This window comes from Labrus bergylta, chromosome 3 (assembly GCF_963930695.1).
Source record: "Labrus bergylta chromosome 3, fLabBer1.1, whole genome shotgun sequence".
NCBI lineage: Eukaryota > Metazoa > Chordata > Actinopteri > Labriformes > Labridae > Labrus > Labrus bergylta.
The window spans coordinates 35,019,551-35,040,233 of NC_089197.1; the positions used below are offsets into that span (position 1 = coordinate 35,019,551).

The window sequence follows — 20,683 nt, forward strand, 5'->3', positions numbered from 1 at the left end:
ACTACAGTCTACATACAGGTACTACAGTCTACATACAGGTACTACAGTCTACATACAGGTCTACATACAGGTACTACAGTCTACATACAGGTACTATAGTCTACATACAGGTCTACATACAGGTACTACAGTCTACATACAGGTACTACAGTCTACATACAGGTCTACATACAGGTACTACAGTCTACATACAGGTCTACATACAGGTACTACAGTCTACATACAGGTACTACAGTCTACATACAGGTCTACATACAGGTACCACAGTCTACATACAGGTACTATAGTCTACATACTGGCTGTGTCTGATGTAATTTAAATAGATTTTTTTATTGATTTGATGATTTAAGTAGGCTTTTTGTTGTTATGCTACAGATCCACCTGCGTCAATTCCACGGGACCAGATACGCCGCCATCAGTCCGGACATGGTGACTGCTGAGGAGCTGGAGGTTCAGGCCACTCACCTGAGTGATGAACAATGAGCAGCGTTTACCTACTGAGTCTCCTGTGAACATTTCTCCAGTCTGTATTCTCCTGAAAGCATCATTTCAAACAGGAAGTCCTCCTGTGGAACCAATCAGCAGAGTATTTTTATTTGACAGATGAAGCAATATTTTCTAAGGATCTGCTCTGCTTTACCAACCTGTGACACTTTGCCTTATGTGAATGAATCTGATCACTGTTGCACTCATTTCCTGCCTGAACTGTTTATGTTAGTGTTGTATGAAGAGGTGAATCTGCAGAGAGCTGCTTCCCTTTCACACACACATCTCTTGAGTTTCTGACCTTCTGATTAAATTAAGTGTATATGTTTTTCACCTTGTTTTTTTTTTTAAATCACATGATGTTGTTTCCGTGTCCGATTGCAGGAAGACCCTATGTTGTTGTGTGTTTTAACAAACTGGAATTCAAACACAGGTTAAAACTTCTCTGGATGTTTAGTCTTTAGTCTATTTTTAGAAACTCTCTGTTCGTACAGAGCAGCTGAGGTTTCACCCATCATCCCACCTGCAGCTGTAACTCTTCTCTACTTCCTGTTTCTGAATAAATGAAAATATGTGATGTGCCTTCTGTAACAGATCGTTCCTCTTCATTGACTTGTGACACACGGACAGAAAAAAGTGGCTGTGATTATGTGCATGTTCTCACTGATATCTTAATTTCAGGAATAGAAGCTAAAGGTTTCTTCTATCACTGTAAACGTCCTTCTGTCTTAGCACTCAATTCCACTTTAATATGCATCGAATGTTTAGGAAAGCTGCTCAGTCTCTCTCTCTCTCATTATATACGGTAAATATCTATCTGTAAATATATTTATAAGTCATGAACTTAAAGTTGTCAGGATAAAATGGCTTCAATTTGGCTTCTGAAGTTCTCAGGTGATAAAAGCTGCTCTTAAAATTAACCTGCTTATTAAACTTGAATGGAGCATCTAAAGCCAAACTAAGACTTTGGACCTCATATTGCTAATTTGCAGGCTAAAAAATACTTGAGTTCTGATGTTTTTAAGCTAAAGGGAAAACTTTAGCCATTTAAAAAATCATCAGACTACAGACAGATAATATATATCGAATGATTATTATTAATGTAGAATGTAACTACCCAGTGTCTAGAATCCTTCATCAAACTGAACATTTTGAAAAACCTCAACAGTTTGTCATGTATCTATGTTCAAAACCTGCAGTTGTTCAGTAAAGTGTCTGTTAATTTGATGCAGGTGATAGTTTTATAATGCACAAGAGCTTTTTAATCAAGCATTACATTGGTATACCTTTTAATATACTTGTATTGTGTTGCAAGAGGACTCTGTAACAAACCATAATAAATATTAAATGACTGGTCAGGATACACTTTGGAATAATAATAATAATAATCCTGTCACACCACAGACTGTTTTACAAAGACACTTTTTAATCTGCAAGAAATCCATTCAGCTCACATTCAGTACAAGCAACAAACATTCATATATATCGTCACACTGAAAAATAAAAACTAAGACTGTCAGCATTAACTAGTTCATTACAATTAATGTCTTTGATTCCAATTAATTGCATGCTATTTTGTTCCTTTAGGTGCACCGTGGATAAGTCTCCGCAGTGTCTTCCTGCCATCACAGTCATGGAGAAAGAACGATACTGCCGTGTCTTTAAATGTCTCATTTCACTTTAAAAAAAAAACCTGACAGCTCAACTGAGAAGTCAAAAGAAATATCCACCTAATGACATCAGACATTTCATTTGTTCACCGTTCCTTTGAGCTGTTTCTTTTTATGTGGTTAAGTTAACGTAACCTTTAATCCACCAGAATGTCCTGACTTTATTTCAAAACAAAAGCATGGTCTAAATCAAACAGCGAGTAAAGACAATTCAGAATTAAAGCCTAACAATTTTAATTTTTGAATGCAAAATAAAGTCAATTCCAACATGTGATTAAATATGCTAATAATCATGATTAACTATTGAAGTTTTGTGATTGATCACAATTAACCTCTAATCGTTTGACAGCCCTAATAAAAACCTGAACATTTATTACACTTTTACACCTGAAAACTTCCCCCAAACCAGAAAACTCATCAACAAACCTTATACAACTGAATGTCTCAACTCAAGAATACAAAACAAAACTCCTGTGAGTCATCATCAATGCAGCCAACACTAACAGGTAACATTTACAAAACAAAAGAACCCCAGAGAATATCTGTGAATTATAAACAGTGCAGCCCACACCTGAAAGGTAACAAACCATCACATCTGCTCTCAAAGTGCCCAGTGAATCTTTAGATTATGATAAAACAAAGTAAAACGTTAAGTGTCTGCAGCAAAAAAAGAATAAATAAGATAAAAACATTGTTTAGAGTTCTGTTAAGAGAAATATTTACTTCAGCACAAACTAAAGTTAGAAACAAAATAGAGGCTGAAGGATCTGTGGAGACTTGTTTGTGACAGACAGTCTCAGTGTATGAGGGTGCATGTTGGTGTGTATCAGTAGTAGAAGGTCCCGTAGTCTCCCAGTCCGTTCCGTCTGAACTGGTTCCCCTGGACGGACACAAAGACTTGGTGGTCCTTCAGGTCCTGGTCCGCTCGGCTGACACAGGAAGTCTCCTTGGTTCGGCTCAGCTGACGGCTGAACTGCCACTTCCTGCCTGATGAGGAGGCACCGCCTTCTGTGCTGTTGTTGTTTTCTGCAGACTCCTGCTGGGCGGGGCCACTGGCTGTAAGGGTGGGGGTTGTAGTGAAGGAGGAGGGTGGGTCGGCTGAGGGTCCTGCAGAGTCCCCTGAGAACAGATGGAGGTCAGACTCAGTGCTTTTACAGTCACTAGTATGTATGTCTGACTCTGCAGAAGTAGGTGGTGATATGCCCGATTTCAGTTAGTTACAATTGTCACCTTCTTCAGGTTGACCTATAACATCACATACCAAACAATAAACAAACCTATTGGCAAGCGGCAATCTGGTTGTATGTTGAACGGTCAACACAAATTCACAGCTCTAGGTTTGGTATGACACAACATGAACTGTGTTCCCTCCTTTCCCTTTTTGCTCACCACGTTTACTCTTTCGTCTTGTTTTCTTCCACACATTTAAAAACTTCAGGGACAAACTGGGAAAACTTTGTGGGAACTGTGGAGCATGCTCAGAAAGCCTAGGCCAGTTGAGGTCTGATTTAGGCGTATACATGCAAGAGTAAAGTCCAGTTTTACACAGAACAACTCAGTAAATCCACTTTTCTACCTAAATGCAAAACATACTGACGGTGACTTTTAAGTGCCCCACCTACCTGCATCTCCCTGTTGTTCTCCATTGTTTGGTTTCACTAAAATCACACCATATCCCTCGTTGTTGTGGATCACGTTGTTCTCCATGGTGATGGACGGCATCACATCCAGCTCATGAGCAAAGTCCTACACATAATTACAATCAATCAGTTTAACAAACCTTCATTAAAGCGCTGCACTGGGTTGGACAAAGTTCTGAGTGAGTTCAAACATAGTGTAGTTGGAGTGTATATTCTAATTTAGGATGAAGTATATGCACTTCTGATGTTAAAAATACACTAAGATAATTTCAATGTAGGTTGAATTTACACCTTAAAAGGGATTAATGCATTAATCTTTGTATCATTAGAAACCTGGTAGTATTTTTGAATGGTCCTGCATCCCACCCTCATTTTCCCCTGAGACAGGAAAGATCTGTATTTCTTTTCTGAAAAGCAGCCTCCGACGACGCAAAAATCGTCATTTTGCGTTATCGGAGGCTGCTGTAGTTAGAGGCGGTGAAAATACAACGCTAGTTCCTCATATTTTCAACCCACCCATGAGGGGGGACACACACTGAAGCTACAGACCAATCACAGATTAGTGGGTGGGACCTCACTCCAAGAATCTAAACTCAACATCTGCCATATTGCTTGGTAGCTATGCTAACAGGCTCTGTAGAAAGTTGAGAAGAGCGAAAGTATGAATAAATTATGTTTAAATTTCAAACTGAAATGGATGAAGGGGATTTTGAAGGTTTTGTGCTCGAATCGGATGTTCGTGGCTATCTCTACGAGTCGCAATAAAGCAGCTAGAGCTGTCTGTCTGTGGCGGTGAGGACGAGGAGCCGGGGCCGACTCGAGCTGGGGCAGACTGGTAGTGTCGGTGCTCTCACTGTTTGCCTATGGACACAGACATAGAGTCTGTTTTCTGAAAGGAATTTACAAGATCAATTCTGGAAGACATCCCTGAATCAGTTGAGGAAACGGTCTGATGTGTTGAAGTAAATATGTCTGTAGAGGACCTTAGTGGGAGTGGCCGGCGGTGCTGTGCATTCTGGGATTTGGTGTCTTTCATCCACATGAGCCAAAAAGACACTTTCTGCCTTTTCTTAGCCAAGAAGGCACCAACTTCAAAATGTATTTCACATTTCTACATATATGACCCAATGTCAATACAGATTCATGTTTCAACGGGTGAAGTATCACTTTAAACATTACACCTAGCATCTAAGATAGTGTAAAGTCCTTTAGAAATGCAGTTGTCATAGTGATCGTTTTGAAAGGGGAGTTAAGGGTTTTACCGGCTGGTTGGTATCTGCAATAGATTACATCCTTTAAAAATATATGATGACATTGTTTATACTCCTGCTTTCATTTTCCATGAGCAGAGAGTATCATTTAGTTACCTTGTGTTTTAGTTGATGATTTGGCCACTTGATACCCTGTAGTTATTTTACACTAACTGTACATTCAGGGTGTAGGCTTTAGTTATCACCTAATCAAAATGCTTTTACATATTTGATATACATTTCTATCTCTGTTTGGGGATAAAAATCAGTTAACACTTAATTTTGGAAAATGCTGTCTGGCCACATGAAGTGGAAACATCATTTTTGGGACAATATTATATTTAGTTTGGAAGATACACTCATAGATGTGTCCTGTAAAAAACAGAATGTCACAGTGAGGGCTCCCACTGATTACTTAAGGGGTGCTTTGATGCCCAACAATGTCAGCCGCCATATTGATTATGCTGTCTAAAACCTACCTTTCCGTCAACCTAGTAACAGATCAAGAAGTGGACTAAAGGCGGGCTCTAAAGCCTCCTGGCAAATGGCAATGGCTACAATTTGTCCGCTTGCAGTCGTATCAGTCACACCACGAATTATGCAAAACTCTCATAATTCATGACATCTTTAGACTTAGACTTTCTTTATTGTCATTCAAACTCGTACTTTACAGTGCAGATAAGAACAACATTTTGTTGCATTTGACTCGTTAGTGCAGGATAAAAACAGCAGCAAGTATTCACATCTTAAGGGCTGAATCACCCCCAAAAAAGACATGAACTGTGAAGACTCAAATTGTTTTTTTGAACCAGGCTGCTATTATGTTTATTTCTGCTGTCAACATAGACATTTTAATACAAGTGTGTGAGTGATGCTTTTGCAGCCAGCCTCAAGTGGACATTTGAGGAACTACAGATTTTCTGCACTTCATATTGGCTTCTCTTTTCAACACCAAAGGTTGCCTGTTGGTATGTACAAGGTGAAAATGTGTACATGTAGAAGATGTTGCTCACCTTGATTAGTATCCCGTCTTTACAGTGATGGATGCCATTACCAATCAGACTGCAGATACTGCCGGGGTAAATCTCCACACCTGCCCCCTGCAAACACACAGCATAATGATCACACACACAGTTTTTGGAACACACATGTTCATGTCCAACATGCACAGACCAGTAACTCTGACGTCCACCACATCAAGTTATAGTTTCATAAATCCTTCATCACCTGCTAGCTTTAGGCTAACAGTAACTCTCTGTTATTACAATTTACCTGTGGGATAGTTCAGCATAGAGCTAAACAGAGAATGGTCCAGACTATCAGATGATATTTACCACCAGATCAGTGTGTGTGTGTGTGTGTGTGTGTGTGTATGTGTATGTGTGTGTGTGTGTGTGTGTGTGTGTGTGTGTGTGTGTTAAACACATGTACTCGTCACAGTTCATGTTATGCATCAGGAATAAACTGTTCTCTCTCTTCCTGCTAACACAGTTTCTACACACCTAAGGTATGTGTGAAGCTACTGCTGTATGAACACACACATGATAAACACACACCTGTGATGACACTGATGTTTAATGACAGTAGAATCTATTCAATGTGTGTTCAGCGTATGTTGAGTGTCACCTTGGATCCGTACAGGTCACACCTGGTCATGCTCAGACAGGCTGATGTTCTGACGATCACTCCGGTGGTCTCACACTGCAGCACACAGTTCTCCATGTTCAGAGTGCCCTGACGCACGCCTGAAAGAACATGCACAGGGAATACACAGCTAAATGTGAGGACACTTCCAATAACTAATGAAGAAGAAAGTGGCATATGTTTTGTGTGTGTGTACTAACACAGGATGCCCTCGATAGCGTCGTGCTGGATGAACTTGATGTTGGAAAGTTTGACTTCTGCTCCTGTCGACTCTACAAATGAATCTCCTTTGTTCTTCTTCTCTATCACCACCTCATCAGGAAGTCCAAACCCTTACACACACACACAAATTTAAAGAGACTTATGTTATAGTACAGGTGTGTGTGAGTATTATTTTAAGCATTTCTGTTTCAAAGAAAGGATCAGAAACCTGCATTATCCTATATCACAGCTCCATGTGTCAGATGAGACTAAAGTGTGTCAGTATTTCATTGATGTTTCAGTGGGATGGTGTTTACCTTCCACAGAGATGGAGTCAGGGATGAACATGGAGCTGCTCACACTGTAGACCCCCGGCAGGATCAGGACCACGTCTCCTTCATGACTCGAGTCCACTGCTGACACTGGATCTTTGTGGAACTGAACACACACACCAACACCACTGAAAACCCAGTCCCAACTTCAACATGACACTCTTACTTTTCAGTTTATTGTAACATTAAATAGACACAAAAAATACAAAACTAGAACAGGACGGAACAACACGAGAATAAAAAAAAAAAAAGACAGAACTGCATAGGGGGAATCGAGATTCTTATCTTCTGAGATTTTAAATAGATTCATAACCTCCAAAAATCAGCTAAACAGTCACTACGTTCTAAGTGCTAAGGCTAGCTCTTTAACTCAGTAGAATGCCAAATAGAGCAACAATGAGATTCAGCCAGTCTCACAGATGACTGGAGTAGATCCTGAGGTATGCACTAATTCAGAAATAGACTTTGAATCATGAATTGTTTTTGAATAGAAAATAGATTCTGAATCGAATCGTGTACTCAAGAATCGAAATCTGAAACAATCATGAGACACCCAACGATTCCCAGCCCTAGACCTGCATAGCCATTCTTTCAAGTTCAGTAGGGGAGTCGGCTGTATGACATGTTATTTTGATGTGAGTGTAGTCTTATTGGTTCTCCAGTGTTTAAGTATCTTAATGGTTAAATGTCTGTAGCTTAATATTTTAAGAAATCTAATTCAACAAATATTTGTTCCTTTTTCTAGTTCACAAACTTAATTAAAAGCCATGATCTCATGTTTTACCGACTGACCTGTATCTGTGTGTGTGTGTCTGACCTGTATCTGTGTGTGTGTGTCTGACCTGTATCTGTGAGTGTGTGTCTGACCTGTATCTGTGTGTGTGTCTGACCTGTATCTGTGTGTGTGTGTGTGTGTCTGACCTGTATCTGTGTGTGTGTGTGTCTGACCTGTATCTGTGTGTGTGTGTGTCTGACCTGTATCTGTGTGTGTGTGTGTCTGACCTGTATCTGTGAGTGTGTCTGACCTGTATCTGTGAGTGTGTGTGTCTGACCTGTATCTGTGAGTGTGTCTGACCTGTATCTGTGAGTGTGTCTGACCTGTATCTGTGTGTGTGTCTGACCTGTATCTGTGAGTGTGTCTGACCTGTATCTGTGAGTGTGTCTGACCTGTATCTGTGTGTGTGTCTGACCTGTATCTGTGTGTGTGTCTGACCTGTATCTGTGAGTGTGTCTGACCTGTATCTGTGTGTCTGACCTGTATCTATGTGTGTGTGTCTGACCTGTATCTGTGTGTGTGTCTGACCTGTATCTGTGAGTGTGTCTGTGTCTGACCTGTATCTGTGTGTGTGTGTCTGACCTGTATCTGTGAGTGTGTGTCTGACCTGTATCTGTGAGTGTGTGTCTGACCTGTATCTGTGAGTGTGTGTCTGACCTGTATCTGTGTGTGTGTGTGTCTGACCTGTATCTGTGAGTGTGTCTGACCTGTATCTGTAAGTGTGTCTGACCTGTATCTGTGAGTGTGTCTGACCTGTATCTGTGTGTGTGTCTGACCTGTATCTGTGAGTGTGTGTCTGACCTGTATCTGTGTGTGTGTCTGACCTGTATCTGTGTGTGTGTGTCTGACCTGTATCTGTGTGTGTGTGTGTCTGACCTGTATCTGTGAGTGTGTCTGACCTGTATCTGTGAGTGTGTCTGACCTGTATCTGTGAGTGTGCCTGACCTGTATCTGTGAGTGTGCCTGACCTGTATCTGTGAGTGTGTGTCTGACCTGTATCTGTGAGTGTGTGTCTGACCTGTATCTGTGTGTGTGTGTGTCTGACCTGTATCTGTGAGTGTGTCTGACCTGTATCTGTGAGTGTGTCTGACCTGTATCTGTGAGTGTGTCTGACCTGTATCTGTGTGTGTGTCTGACCTGTATCTGTGAGTGTGTGTGTCTGACCTGTATCTGTGAGTGTGTCTGACCTGTATCTGTGAGTGTGTGTCTGACCTGTATCTGTGTGTGTGTCTGACCTGTATCTGTGTGTGTGTGTCTGACCTGTATCTGTGTGTGTGTGTGTCTGACCTGTATCTGTGAGTGTGTCTGACCTGTATCTGTGAGTGTGTCTGACCTGTATCTGTGAGTGTGCCTGACCTGTATCTGTGAGTGTGTCTGACCTGTATCTGTGTGTGTGTCTGACCTGTATCTGTGAGTGTGTGTGTCTGACCTGTATCTGTGAGTGTGTCTGACCTGTATCTGTGTGTGTGTCTGACCTGTATCTGTGAGTGTGTGTGTGTGTCTGACCTGTATCTGTGTGTGTGTCTGACCTGTATCTGTGAGTGTGTCTGACCTGTATCTGTGTGTGTGTCTGACCTGTATCTGTGAGTGTGTCTGACCTGTATCTGTGTGTGTGTCTGACCTGTATCTGTGAGTGTGTCTGACCTGTATCTGTGTGTCTGACCTGTATCTGTGTGTGTGTGTGTCTGACCTGTATCTGTGTGTGTGTGTCTGACCTGTATCTGTGAGTGTGTCTGACCTGTATCTGTGTGTGTGTCTGACCTGTATCTGTGTGTGTGTCTGACCTGTATCTGTGTGTGTGTGTCTGACCTGTATCTGTGTGTCCTCAGAGGAGCTCAGAGGCAGCAGTCTATCACTGAGGAGGGACTGAAGCTGGTGGCCGCTGCAGGACACTGTGACCACATGGACCACCTTCACACCCGAACACCTGATACCACGGCTCTGAACACACTGCTGTCTGTTGTTACCCCTGTAACCCAACACATACCTGACAGGAGGGGAGAGAGGGAGGAGGAGGAAGAACAAGAAGATACAGCAGTGATGAGGATGAAGACATGGACAACACAACACCTGTTCTTCCTATGCAGAGGGTTCTCAATGATGTGAGATTGATATAGAAATAAGGATGATATAGATGAATAAAGGTGAGTGAGGTGTTCTCTATGATGTGAGGATAATGCATGTGATGAAGGAATATCTCACCTGGGTAAAGCCCTATTTCACAAACCCCTGAAAGCTTCCTGACATTTTGGGCTAAAAAAGCTATGTGTGTGAACTCAAACAGCCATTTTTTTTTTTACTCCAGAGTTTTTTTTCCTGCCAGACCCCCCGTACGTTTTCTGAATTAAGTCACAGCAGGAAACATTAAGGAATATCCACAGCGGCTGGTGGGAGGGTTGATGACATTTATATCCAGCAACCTTGCTCGACCAGTGCGGTTTCTGTGCACATGATGTTACTGCTTCATTGTGTTTTCTGGCCAACATGATTGTCTGTATGTTCCTCTCTTTTAAAACTGTAAATGTGTGGAACTACATGTAGCATTGATATATTGGCAAAAGATGTCGCCATAGCGCCCGAGTCCCGTTTTTTTCAGATCCCCCGCTGTGACGTGGATGTGTGAAGAAAATTAAAGGGTAAGCCTGACCTGAAGTTTTCAGTAGTGTAGGTGTGAAGTTAAGACAGCTAATAATGTGAGGATGATGAAGGTTTAGAGGGGGGGATGAGTGTGTGTGTGTGTGTAATTAAAGCAGAGCAACAGAGAGCACAAGGATAAGGAGCAGTGAGCGACTAAAGCCTCTATGATAATATTAGTAACATTATAAGGCTTCATAAAGATGACTTGAAAAATGTTTGCCAAATCAAAGCTGTAATTTGTGTCTCAACTGAGCAGGGGGTTCTTGATGACATGAGGATGGTAGAGGTACAGGGGTGAGGATGAGTGCGTCTCACCTGAGCAGTGGGTTCTCGATGATGTGCAGCTTGCGGCGCAGTGTCTCCAGCTGGTCGCACAGCTTCAGACCCTCCACCATGGATATGTTATCAAGCTCAGAGTCCGAGTCTGAAACCAGCTCACTGCGCAGAGCGCTGAACTGCTGGAAGACCTTGGAGCAGGACTCCAGTAAGGACTGGTACTCTGACACCAGACCTGCAGGGACCCGGTCCTCCAGGATGTCGTAGTACCTGTGAGAAGACAGGTGTTAATGAAAGAGTGATGAGGAGGAGGACAAACCTTCACCTTGATCAGAGAGAGCACTCACAGGCGCAGACGAGGCTCCACACAGCGCACAAAATAATCAAAGTCATCGTCTTCATCTTCTTCATCCCACTGCCTCCAGATGTGTTTGTAGAAGAACCTGCACACAGCAGAAGATGGAGAACATTATCACACCTGACACAGGGTGAGGCCCTGATCAGAGTATGACCTGCAAAGGCTCACCTGAGGTGTTCCAGGGCCAGGGCGGTATGGTCAAAGTCCCCGGAAGAGTCATAGACCACGTGCAGCTCCTGCAGGAGTACTCGATGCTGCGTGGCCTCCAGCAATGCTGTCATGGCCTCCTCAGAGAGCTCACAGCCACGTGTTTCACACTGCAGAGGAAGAACCAGCCGCACACACGCCTTGAGGTCCTTCAGGTCCAAGTCCCGCACCTGAAAACACAGATGAGGACACGGGATCTTCAAAAACACAAATACATCATAGATAATCCATAGACTGGCTGTAGTCCTGGTTAATGGGCTTTTCTCCAGGCTGTACTACACGAATATAAATAAGCACAGTGAATAATACAATGCTTAACCACATTTAGTGCAGGGCAGCATGCAGATGTTTACTTGCAGGGAGGACTGAAGGCTGGCGGTGTTAGCACTGCTTATATCAGCCACACTCAGCAAACCAGATTACCTCGCTTACTCCCAGACAGTTAACAGTTTTCTGAGTGTTTTCTTTCCTTTAGACTAGTTGGTTAGTCTGAATTTAAATGTATGTTTAACCCACTAGTTTTCAGCACCAGAACATCTCTCTACATCATCATGTTTTTTTCAGCACATTGAGTCTATGCTTGTCATATGAAATGTGCTGTATAAATAAAATTGACTAAGATTTTCAGGACAGCCTGTCCCTGAAATTTTCCTAAATTGGTATTCATATTTGTCCCTCCAAGCCTAAAGTTTTCCCTGTCAGATGGGAGGGGGGGTCTCAGGAGGCAAGACATGACATAAAAAAATCCACCCCTCCATGCCAGGCAGCGGTGAATTTTCCTGGATATTACCTGCACAGTTCACATATCAGCTCACCCTGACTTGACATGGGAATTTGAATAGAGGGCTGACAAGAAAAAGTCTGGATAAGGTAATAAATTTGCCTGTTTGCGTTCACACATGCAGCTCACCAAGAAACTTCAATTGCTGTTTTCTCTCTTTAGGTCTTAAACATGACAGATTTTCTCTCTTAAATGCATACTAAGGGCGCACTCACACTAGGCCCAGTTGTCACGCACGCTTCACCCTCAAAGTCCAGTTCGTTTGACTAATGTTAGGGTGTTAGTGCTCCAATCCGTGCTCAAGCATGTTGCACTTCCTCTGCCTTGGCATGCTTGGAACAGGTGTGTTTCTGCACGGTACAGTTCATGCACGAGCACAAGCACGGCTACACAATGTGGACAGCCTTCCATTACCAAGAAATCCTGAAATCTTTAGGCTGTATCCGACTCAAAATAAGCCACAATGTCAATAAAGTTGCAGTCTTGGTCTCTGTATTGTTGTCAATCAATGTGCGGAAAGGAAATGCATGTGTTGTATTATGATGGTATGTACAAGAGGTAACCATGATCAGGCCCGGTTAGTCCGGGAGCAGTGTGAGTGCAGGCCGGCGGGGGAATTGAGGAGGGGGGGACAATCGTGCTTAAGCACAGCACAGCACAGCACAGGACAACTGGGCCTAGTGTGAGTGCGCCCTGATTACTGTCTGCAGAATGCTTATTTTATACCAGGAGGAAATCAACAATCTTCTGAGGATGTGTGCAGAGAAAAAAAACCATGATCAAAAAAATGATGATTTTTGAATGTAGAGGAAAAGACAGAAACCAAGTACAGCATAGAAAGACTGAACTAAAAAATGTCTTTGCGCTTTATCGTTAAACCTGAGTATTAACAGAGACTTTTCTTACCTCAACCACAACATCGAAGACATCAGTGCACCACAGAGCCAGCCAATCACGTGGCTCCAACACCTTTTCCAGGTAGTCTGCGGTGAACGCCTTCACTTCAGAAGGCTTACAGTCTCCTGCACACACATCAATATTATTATTGCCATTATAATCATTATTGTTTATTTGTGTGTGTGTGTGTGTGTGTGTGTGTGTATGTTGGTGTGTAATCCATCTATGATCATATTGTGTACATTTGCATAAATATCTGATTTAATGTTAGCATATTTAAGTTTGCAGTGTTGTGTGTGTATATATCTGGTATATAGCCCTGGAAACTACATACGCACAAACACATGTAGAAGATGGCATTATTAAATGATAGTTTGTGTGCATGGGACTAGGATTCTGTCTGTGTGTGTTATTGTGTGTGTGTATGTACCCAGCATGTAATCCTGGTAGGCCTTGAACCTCTCGTAGAACAGCAGGTGACTCGTCTGAAAGGTGTCAGGAACACCTGAGTTTAGTCCTGATCGCCGCTCACACCTCTGCAGCTGAGTCCCGCCCCTCGCACAGTTAAAGTGGTCAGTGCCACTGTCGTCATCATCATCATCATCATCTTCACTGTCACTTTCAACTTCCTCTTCATTCTGAAACAAAGCTAATGGAGAAACACAGATGGATTATTAAACACCTGCAGAAGATTTTTCTTCCACTAAAGAAGAGTATCCTCTGCACCTTTAAGAAAAAGCTAAAGACCCAGCTCCTTCATGAATACCTACTAACTTAATGATGATGGTCTCCATATTATTGATGATGATGATGATGATGGTAATGATGATGGTTTTTGTTTGATAACGATGACTTATAAGATGGTTTCTATACTGATTAGAGATCTCAAGAACTGCCGTCAATGTTGTGCTTTGCTTCTGGTCACTTCCTGTCAGCACCTGTGTGTCCAATCAGACTCAAAGCTGATTGTTTGCTCTTACTGACATTGTTCCCTTTTTTCTAGATCCTTGCTTGTGTTGTTCTTACTCTCTGATGTACGTCGCTTTGGATAAAAGCGTCTGCTAAGTGAATTGTAGAATTGGAGAAAGAACAACATGTTTTTCTCAATGAGCTTTCGTCGCCAGTGTTCTTCAAACAGGTAGAACCAGTAAAGAGATGGCACTGACCAGTCTGACAGAGAACTGGACAGTTTCACAGTAGTTGTTTTTCTTCAGATTAATGGAGCAGGGGTTGGTAAATTTCCCCTCCTGTCTAGATCAACACTTGTGATGAATGTCACAGACAAAATGATGCTCATTTTGGATTTAATGGATATAGAGATAGAATGTATCATTAGATGTGGCTCTATTTGAATAATGGGTCCTAAAACAAATGGTCTGGTGTATTAAGAGTATAAAAGCTGGAAAGCAAAGTTATATTTCAGGACAAAACCCTGGTAAAGTTTGAGTCTAAAGAAAGGCATGTCTTTTTCTACCAGCCTCACTTCTCCAGAACTGTAGACAGATATTAATTATCAGCAGCTGATTTCATGATGCTTTCTGTAGGGTCTGAACAACAATACTGAACAACAAACACAAAGGCACAACATTTGAACACCATATCCCGATTTAATACAGAAAACTGACTGCAAACTACGTGCATTGAAAAGTATTTCGACATTATAACATTAAAACGGTGTACAGACCTTGACTAATGACGGACATGCTGTGTTCAGAAGTCTGGCTGTTTTTGTCCACCTCCAATTCAACGTTCACGAAGGACTCCAGATCCTCCACCACAAAGTCCGCCATGTCAGCAGACTGCTTTCCTCCTGCGTCCAGTTCCATCAATAATTTAAATAATGATTTAAACCTCACCTAACTAAAAGTTAGCGGGCCGGGGTCTGTTCAGTAAGTTTGAAAAACACAAGCCGTAAAATCACACCCAGTTACATTCAAAATATTCCCGGTCTGCGGTGGAGCAGCCAATCAGGAACTTTACAAATTCAGGAAGTCCCGCCTTATCATAACTGAACTAATTTCAGCCAATAGCGAAACAAGTGTTGAGCATGCGCAGGACAAGTTTGTAACCCTCTTCTATAGCTTTTTACCTTTTACAGTACAGTACTTATAGTATTCTCTATTTTATGTATAATTTAAACCCTTCAATTACTGACATGGTAAATGTTATTTTACTCATGAGTAAATATCATATTCACTGTAGTAAGAGGAGAAACAGCAAACTCTCCTTTGACTGCTTTATAAATGATTTCAAATATTTTTTCTTATCTCTGAGAAAAATGAAATCTTGCAGGATTGTTAGAAAGATTATAGTGCTGACTTATCGAAATTCTTGTTGTTTTGATTTCTGGCCCTTGTAGAATTTTTTTGTCCTTGCTCCAGATTGTTGTCTGCTTACATTTGCCTGATGTTATAGGCAAATATATAACCCCCCTAGTCTTGATTTATGTTTTTATTAACTTGTTCCTGTGTATTTTGCTGTTGTATGTCCATCCTCTATAAGAGTTTGTATAAACATTTTTGTATATGTTAAATTTGTCAATAAAGACGGTTAAAAAAAAGGAGCTTTTTACAGTCGATGAGCTTGGCGAGTCGTTTTCTCATCCTGATTTAGTAATGTGATTTCATGTGTTTGTTTTACTGTGTAAATAATTTCGATGTGACTCATTGATAATTTGATTCAGGTAAATTGGTTAACATTACCCATTTTACACCTGTAATTTATTCAAACTCGTAACAATGTGATATTGCCGCTTGTGCCCGCTGGGGGTAGCAGCAGTAGTTTGGGCGAAGTCTGATACAGTGACAGTAGTAGAAGAAGAAAGTGTTTGACCGACTGGCGGATCACAGGCTGCTGTGATCGTGACGCCAGTAGTCAGGTAACTCATGAGAAATTCAACCTTACACGAAAGATAAATAATGTATTTTAAACGTTAAATGTTCAGCGGAAGTGAAGCATGTCTGATATTTAATTTCGTTTCACGCAGCTGCACTGTGGACATACACCACCGCATCAGTTAGCATTAGCATGCTAACAGTTGTTGTATTCAGCTTATTACCGTGTATTAATTGTTTAAAATACGTTGCAGCCCACAGACTCTTGGGTGCTATAGGTTAAGGTTGCACATATAATGTAGTCGTATTTAATGTCCTCTCTGTGTGTGTGTGTGTGTGTGTGTGTGTGTGTGTGTGTGTGTGTGTGTGTGTGTGTGTGTGTGTGTGTGTGTGTGTGTGTGTGTGTGTGTGTGTGTGTGTGTGTGTTAGTTTAAGAAAATACAGAATTCATCCGTTTTTATTAACGTCTTAGTGGATACATTTTGACTAACTCACTGATCCAAAACTTCTTTAATAAAGTCATTATGAAACATTTCCAGATGTCCTCAGTGTGTTGAATTGCTGTCCTATCTTTTAATCTCAGATTGATCTTCATCAGAGAGGCAGAGTCTGGAGACTGATCGACAGGACATATCTGATCGGTCGAGCTGTCGTCCCTCTGAAGTGAACCTGCTCCTTAGCAGGTTAGCTGTTACACTAAAAACCTTTTTTTAAGTTTCAAATAAGCTTGCTCTGTGGAGTCCTGAAAATGATAAGTGCCCAAGCCAAAGAGTGGTCTCTGTGATTCAGGCGTCAGTCTGACAGAGCTTTACATTTCTAATAAACAACAGAAGCGATACAAGCAAATTATCCACCAATCTCGATCTTTCGGCTCATTTTTCATTTATAGTGTGCTTTACATTGGTCATATGGTTCAATGTGGTTATTAAAGGGCAGAATAAAAAGCTGATCCTTGTGTGTGCATTTAGGGGTGGATTGTGATTTATAAAGGAAACATTGTATGCAGGTGTGTATGTGTGCATGATTTGATAACTCTGAAACCTTTTTGATGTCCACCTTTTTCAGGTTTTGTTTGTATGCACTCTTTTAGTCTGGTCCTAAGCACTGTTCTATGAATAACACCCCCTGAGCTCATTTATAAAAAAAATTAAAAAATGCTTCACATCTGCTTTTTTGTCCAGCAGGGGGAGCTGTGACACAGCAAATATCAGGCTGATTCTTTAAAGGTCACAAATTATGCTAAATACACTTCACCATGTTTTAACTGTAATGTGTCATTAGTTTCTCCCAATTATGAGGAGAATTAGAAAAGTTCATCCACTCCGTCTTCTGCCTGCTCCACTTTTCAGAAAATGTGTGCTCAAACAGGCCGTTTGGAGATTTTCCCTTTGTGACATCACAAAGGGCAGTAGCCCCTCTCCCAGGTGGGTAACACTCCCACAGCTAGGTGTTTGTTCTGCCCTCTGAGTCTGCCTTCTCACCGTAAACAATAGGACATGGAGAGAGAAAAACGAAGCCACATCTGCTTCCAGAGAGGGGGCGTGGTTAGACACAGCTCATTTACATATTTAAAGGTACAGACACAGAAACAGTCTGTTCTGAGCAGGGCTGAAATAGAGGGGTTTATAGACATGTAAAGTACAGGATCAGAGTGGATTTTTTTCAAGGAACTTCACAGGCAGGTTTTGGGGAGCTCTGAGACTTATTTGAACTGGTGAAAAAGGAAGATAAAATGTGACCTTTAAACATTACAGTTTCTCTCATTTGCATTAGCTCATTGCTCAAATGAGAATTGCGTTTTTCAAAACGTTAAGCTCAAATCTCTCAACAATTAGGTCGTCGTTCAAAACGGATTAGAATTTCTCAATAACACAAGCAAATTGCATTGTTTTGATAAATATTCAAAAGAGTATGTACATTTTTCTACAAATCTGCACAAAAGCTTGTCTATGGCTTACTGATCAAAACGAATCAGCTGATTCTCAGTGAAATTGTCAAACTCTTCACAAATTCTTAACTTTCTTTCATCATTTGAGCCGTCACTAGCAGGTCAGACATACACGAGATGTTTGTGGTGTCTGTTGAATTGGCATTTGAGCTGCCAGCTGACACTAATGAACTTGGAAACACAAGGGTGTCATTTTGTGGAAAATGTTCTTTATATGGTTTTACATGAAAGACCAAAAGTGAATGTCAGTATACAGTACCTTTAACTCATTGTTACGATGTACTGATCTGTTTACTGATAGCACATGTGCTCAGTCTGTGGAGGAAATTATGAACTCAGATTCACTTTAATGAATAAAGAAAATACAGTTTCATATATATGTCCTTTTCTTTTCCCTCTTTCTTCTCTTCCTTATTCTAATCTTCTTCTTCTATGTTTCCCCCTCAACTTAATTTTCCTTTATCCTTTCATCTTCTTCCTCCTCTTCCTCTCTCATCCTCTTTATTATTTCCTTGTCTTCCTTCTCCCCCTCTTTCCCCTTCACCTCTTTCTATCTCTCTCCTCGTCTGCTTCTTCTCATCCTTGTCTTCCCCCTTTCTCAGCCTGCTGCTGTGTCGTGCTGAGATGTGTGATCAAAAAAAAAAAGGTGTTGACCTCGGAGACGATGAAGACGAGCTGTCAGTCAGTGATGACTCTGAGCCTGAGGAGAGACCCACCATGGCGCCGTTTGACCCTGAGCTTGACCACAGTGATGATGATGATGATAATGAAGAGGTGTGCTGTGCTCCTGCTGGCCTCAGAAATCAGGCTCAGTTCAGTCTGAGAGGAGGTAGCTCAGCCTTCTCCAACCGCTCCCAAAGCATCTTTGACTGTCTGGACAATGTGGCCCGGCCCCCCTCCTCCACCTCCTCCTGCCCCTCCTCTTCTTCCTCTTCTTCCTCCTCCTCTGTGAACCAGCAGAAAGATGGCGTTTTTGCTAGGCCTCAGGCTCCGCCCCCCAGCAGGAAAACTACCCAGCCTCCACTGAGCCCCCCCAACCCGGTCAAGAGGAGGGGAACCCCTGACTACCTGCTTAATCCAGAGCGCTGGACCCACTACAGCCTGGAGGACACCAGTGAGACAAGTGACCAAGGTAACACCAGGGCTGCCCTCAGCTTCCTGTCCACTCTGCAGGAGCGGAAGGAGGAGGACAGGAAGCAGAAAGAGGAGGAGGAGGCAGAGCGCAGCTGCAGTGACTCCTTCCCCTGTAACCTCCAGAAAAAGATGATCTTCAGCAGACCCAGCAGGCCGAAGAGAGAACAACCTATGGTGAGGAGCAGAGAGAAGGAGACGCTTCTTAGTCATCTGCAGGAAGAGGAGGTGGAGGGCAGGGAGACACAGAAGACTGGAGAAAGGAGAACAGAGGTGGAGGAAAAACACGCTGAGAATCAAACAATGGAGGAGGAGCAGGGACAGAGACAGAGAGAAAAGGAGGAGGAGGAGGAAGAGGAGAAAGTGGAGTCTGGTCCTGTGTTCACCTCCTTCAGGAGGATGAGCAGTAAGAACTACAGGAGGAGTTCAGTGAAGGAGGAGTACTGAACAGAGCTCTCTCTCTGAAATATAAAACTCTGCTGTTGTTATGTTGTTCTCCTCTAAATGATCTCATTCATTGATCAATCGGGTTTACCTGCTGCACCGATGACTGTGTGGGCAGAGTCAAGAATGAATCCTGTCTTACCTGTAGCCCCACCCAGCTGTGATGTCACCAAGTCTGAAAGCGTCAGTCAGCACAAATTTCTGTAATTTCTTTGATGTGTTCAGAATAAACACAAGCGTGAATGATGCACACAGGGTGATTATTACACACCAACATGACACTCAAACAAGACGACATCCCCTCCTTCAGAAGCTGCTCCCAAGTCCAATCAAAGCTAATGTTAGCTCTAGGGATGCATCTTTTTAACGTCATAAACGGCTCATCAGCAAATAATGTGGCATGAGTCGATGTTTATCTGTTGTGTCATAAATGTACAAATAACTACTATTTCAGAGAAGGTGTTTTTAGTTAGGAGGAGGAAGTCACCCGCATTTGTTTTCTTGGTCATAGAGAAAAAGTTGGCATTGTGAGAGTCTTACACCAAAAGTAGTCTTGAAAAAATCATTGGTTTCACATCAGCGAAATGGCTATGTTAAACATCGGACCCTGAGGTTCACTATCGTGCGTCTTTAATCAGCTCCACATGTCAGTTTGTCCTGAAAGCTCATGAGCTGCACACTTCTCCTGCTCAACCCAAACTCTGTTTAAAGAAAAGTGTCTCTTAAGATAAACTAGTTTTACATCCACTGCAGAGGAGGGTTTCATCATCTGATAACATTTTGTATCTTTAAAAATAGACAAACATTGAGACATTTTTCAAGCCCGGTGCAGTTTCGTCAGATGGCTGTTCATCATAAGTCTGGAGACGCCTGCCTCTTAAAAGGAAGTTATTTCTTGCCACTGTTTGCTAAATGTTGCTTAGCTCTGTGCTCATGATGGATTAACATTGGGTCTTTGTAACATACAGTAACAATGAGTAAGGTCTTTTACCTCCTCTTTGTAATATTACAAAACAAAACGTAAGGTCTTTTAAATGCTTCTTGTAAAGTGTCCTTATATAACATTTGTTATATATTGGTGCCATACAAATTAAGATTGATTGAAGTAAGCCTGAGACTGAACGTGTCACTCCTGAAGCTTCGGCTGCAGCATGTGGAGGACTCATCACCTC

General features: G+C 42.0%; 3 protein-coding genes across 3 annotated transcripts in view; 2 read left to right on the forward strand and 1 right to left on the reverse strand.

The window, feature by feature from the left end:
• The window catches only part of spg21 (SPG21 abhydrolase domain containing, maspardin), a 28,401-nt gene extending 27,324 nt beyond the window's left edge, over positions 1 to 1,077 (forward strand). The window contains exon 9 of the mRNA XM_065953201.1: positions 376 to 1,077. Coding sequence (XP_065809273.1) covers positions 376 to 483 — 108 coding nt within the window. The 3' untranslated portion in view covers positions 484 to 1,077. The remainder of the gene's footprint in view (positions 1 to 375) is intronic.
• An 815-nt stretch (positions 1,078 to 1,892) lies between these two features.
• On the reverse strand, positions 1,893 to 15,086 carry shcbp1 (SHC SH2-domain binding protein 1). Its single transcript, XM_020641457.3, has 13 exons — positions 14,839 to 15,086; positions 13,585 to 13,803; positions 13,164 to 13,279; positions 11,438 to 11,646; positions 11,259 to 11,354; positions 10,951 to 11,181; positions 9,808 to 9,985; positions 7,209 to 7,329; positions 6,891 to 7,022; positions 6,673 to 6,791; positions 6,060 to 6,146; positions 3,779 to 3,902; positions 1,893 to 3,275 (listed from the first exon to the last, which is right to left on the reverse strand). Exons 1-13 carry the CDS (start codon positions 14,978 to 14,980, stop codon positions 2,983 to 2,985), a joined length of 2,067 nt encoding a protein of 688 aa, XP_020497113.1. The 5' UTR covers positions 14,981 to 15,086; the 3' UTR covers positions 1,893 to 2,982.
• An 819-nt stretch (positions 15,087 to 15,905) lies between these two features.
• Positions 15,906 to 19,759, forward strand: tssc4 (tumor suppressing subtransferable candidate 4). The gene is made up of 3 exons (XM_020641409.3): positions 15,906 to 16,032; positions 16,572 to 16,671; positions 18,539 to 19,759. Exon 3 carries the CDS (start codon positions 18,561 to 18,563, stop codon positions 19,512 to 19,514), a length of 954 nt encoding a protein of 317 aa, XP_020497065.1. The 5' UTR covers positions 15,906 to 16,032; positions 16,572 to 16,671; positions 18,539 to 18,560; the 3' UTR covers positions 19,515 to 19,759.
• The last annotated feature ends 924 nt before the right edge of the window (positions 19,760 to 20,683 follow it).

Bases quoted from the DNA above. Each gene is read 5' to 3' on its own strand.
- shcbp1 (XM_020641457.3), bottom strand. From the start codon at position 14,980: ATGGAACTGGACGCAGGAGGAAAGCAGTCTGCTGACATGGCGGACTTT. The intron at 13,280-13,584 runs GTACATACACAC...ATGTGTGTGCAG, and splicing joins CTACCAGGATTACATGCTGG to GAGACTGTAAGCCTTCTGAA. The intron at 6,147-6,672 runs GTGACACTCAAC...GTGTGTTTGCAG, and splicing joins GTGACCTGTACGGATCCAAG to GGGGCAGGTGTGGAGATTTA.
- tssc4 (XM_020641409.3), top strand. From the start codon at position 18,561: ATGTGTGATCAAAAAAAAAAAGGTGTTGACCTCGGAGACGATGAAGAC.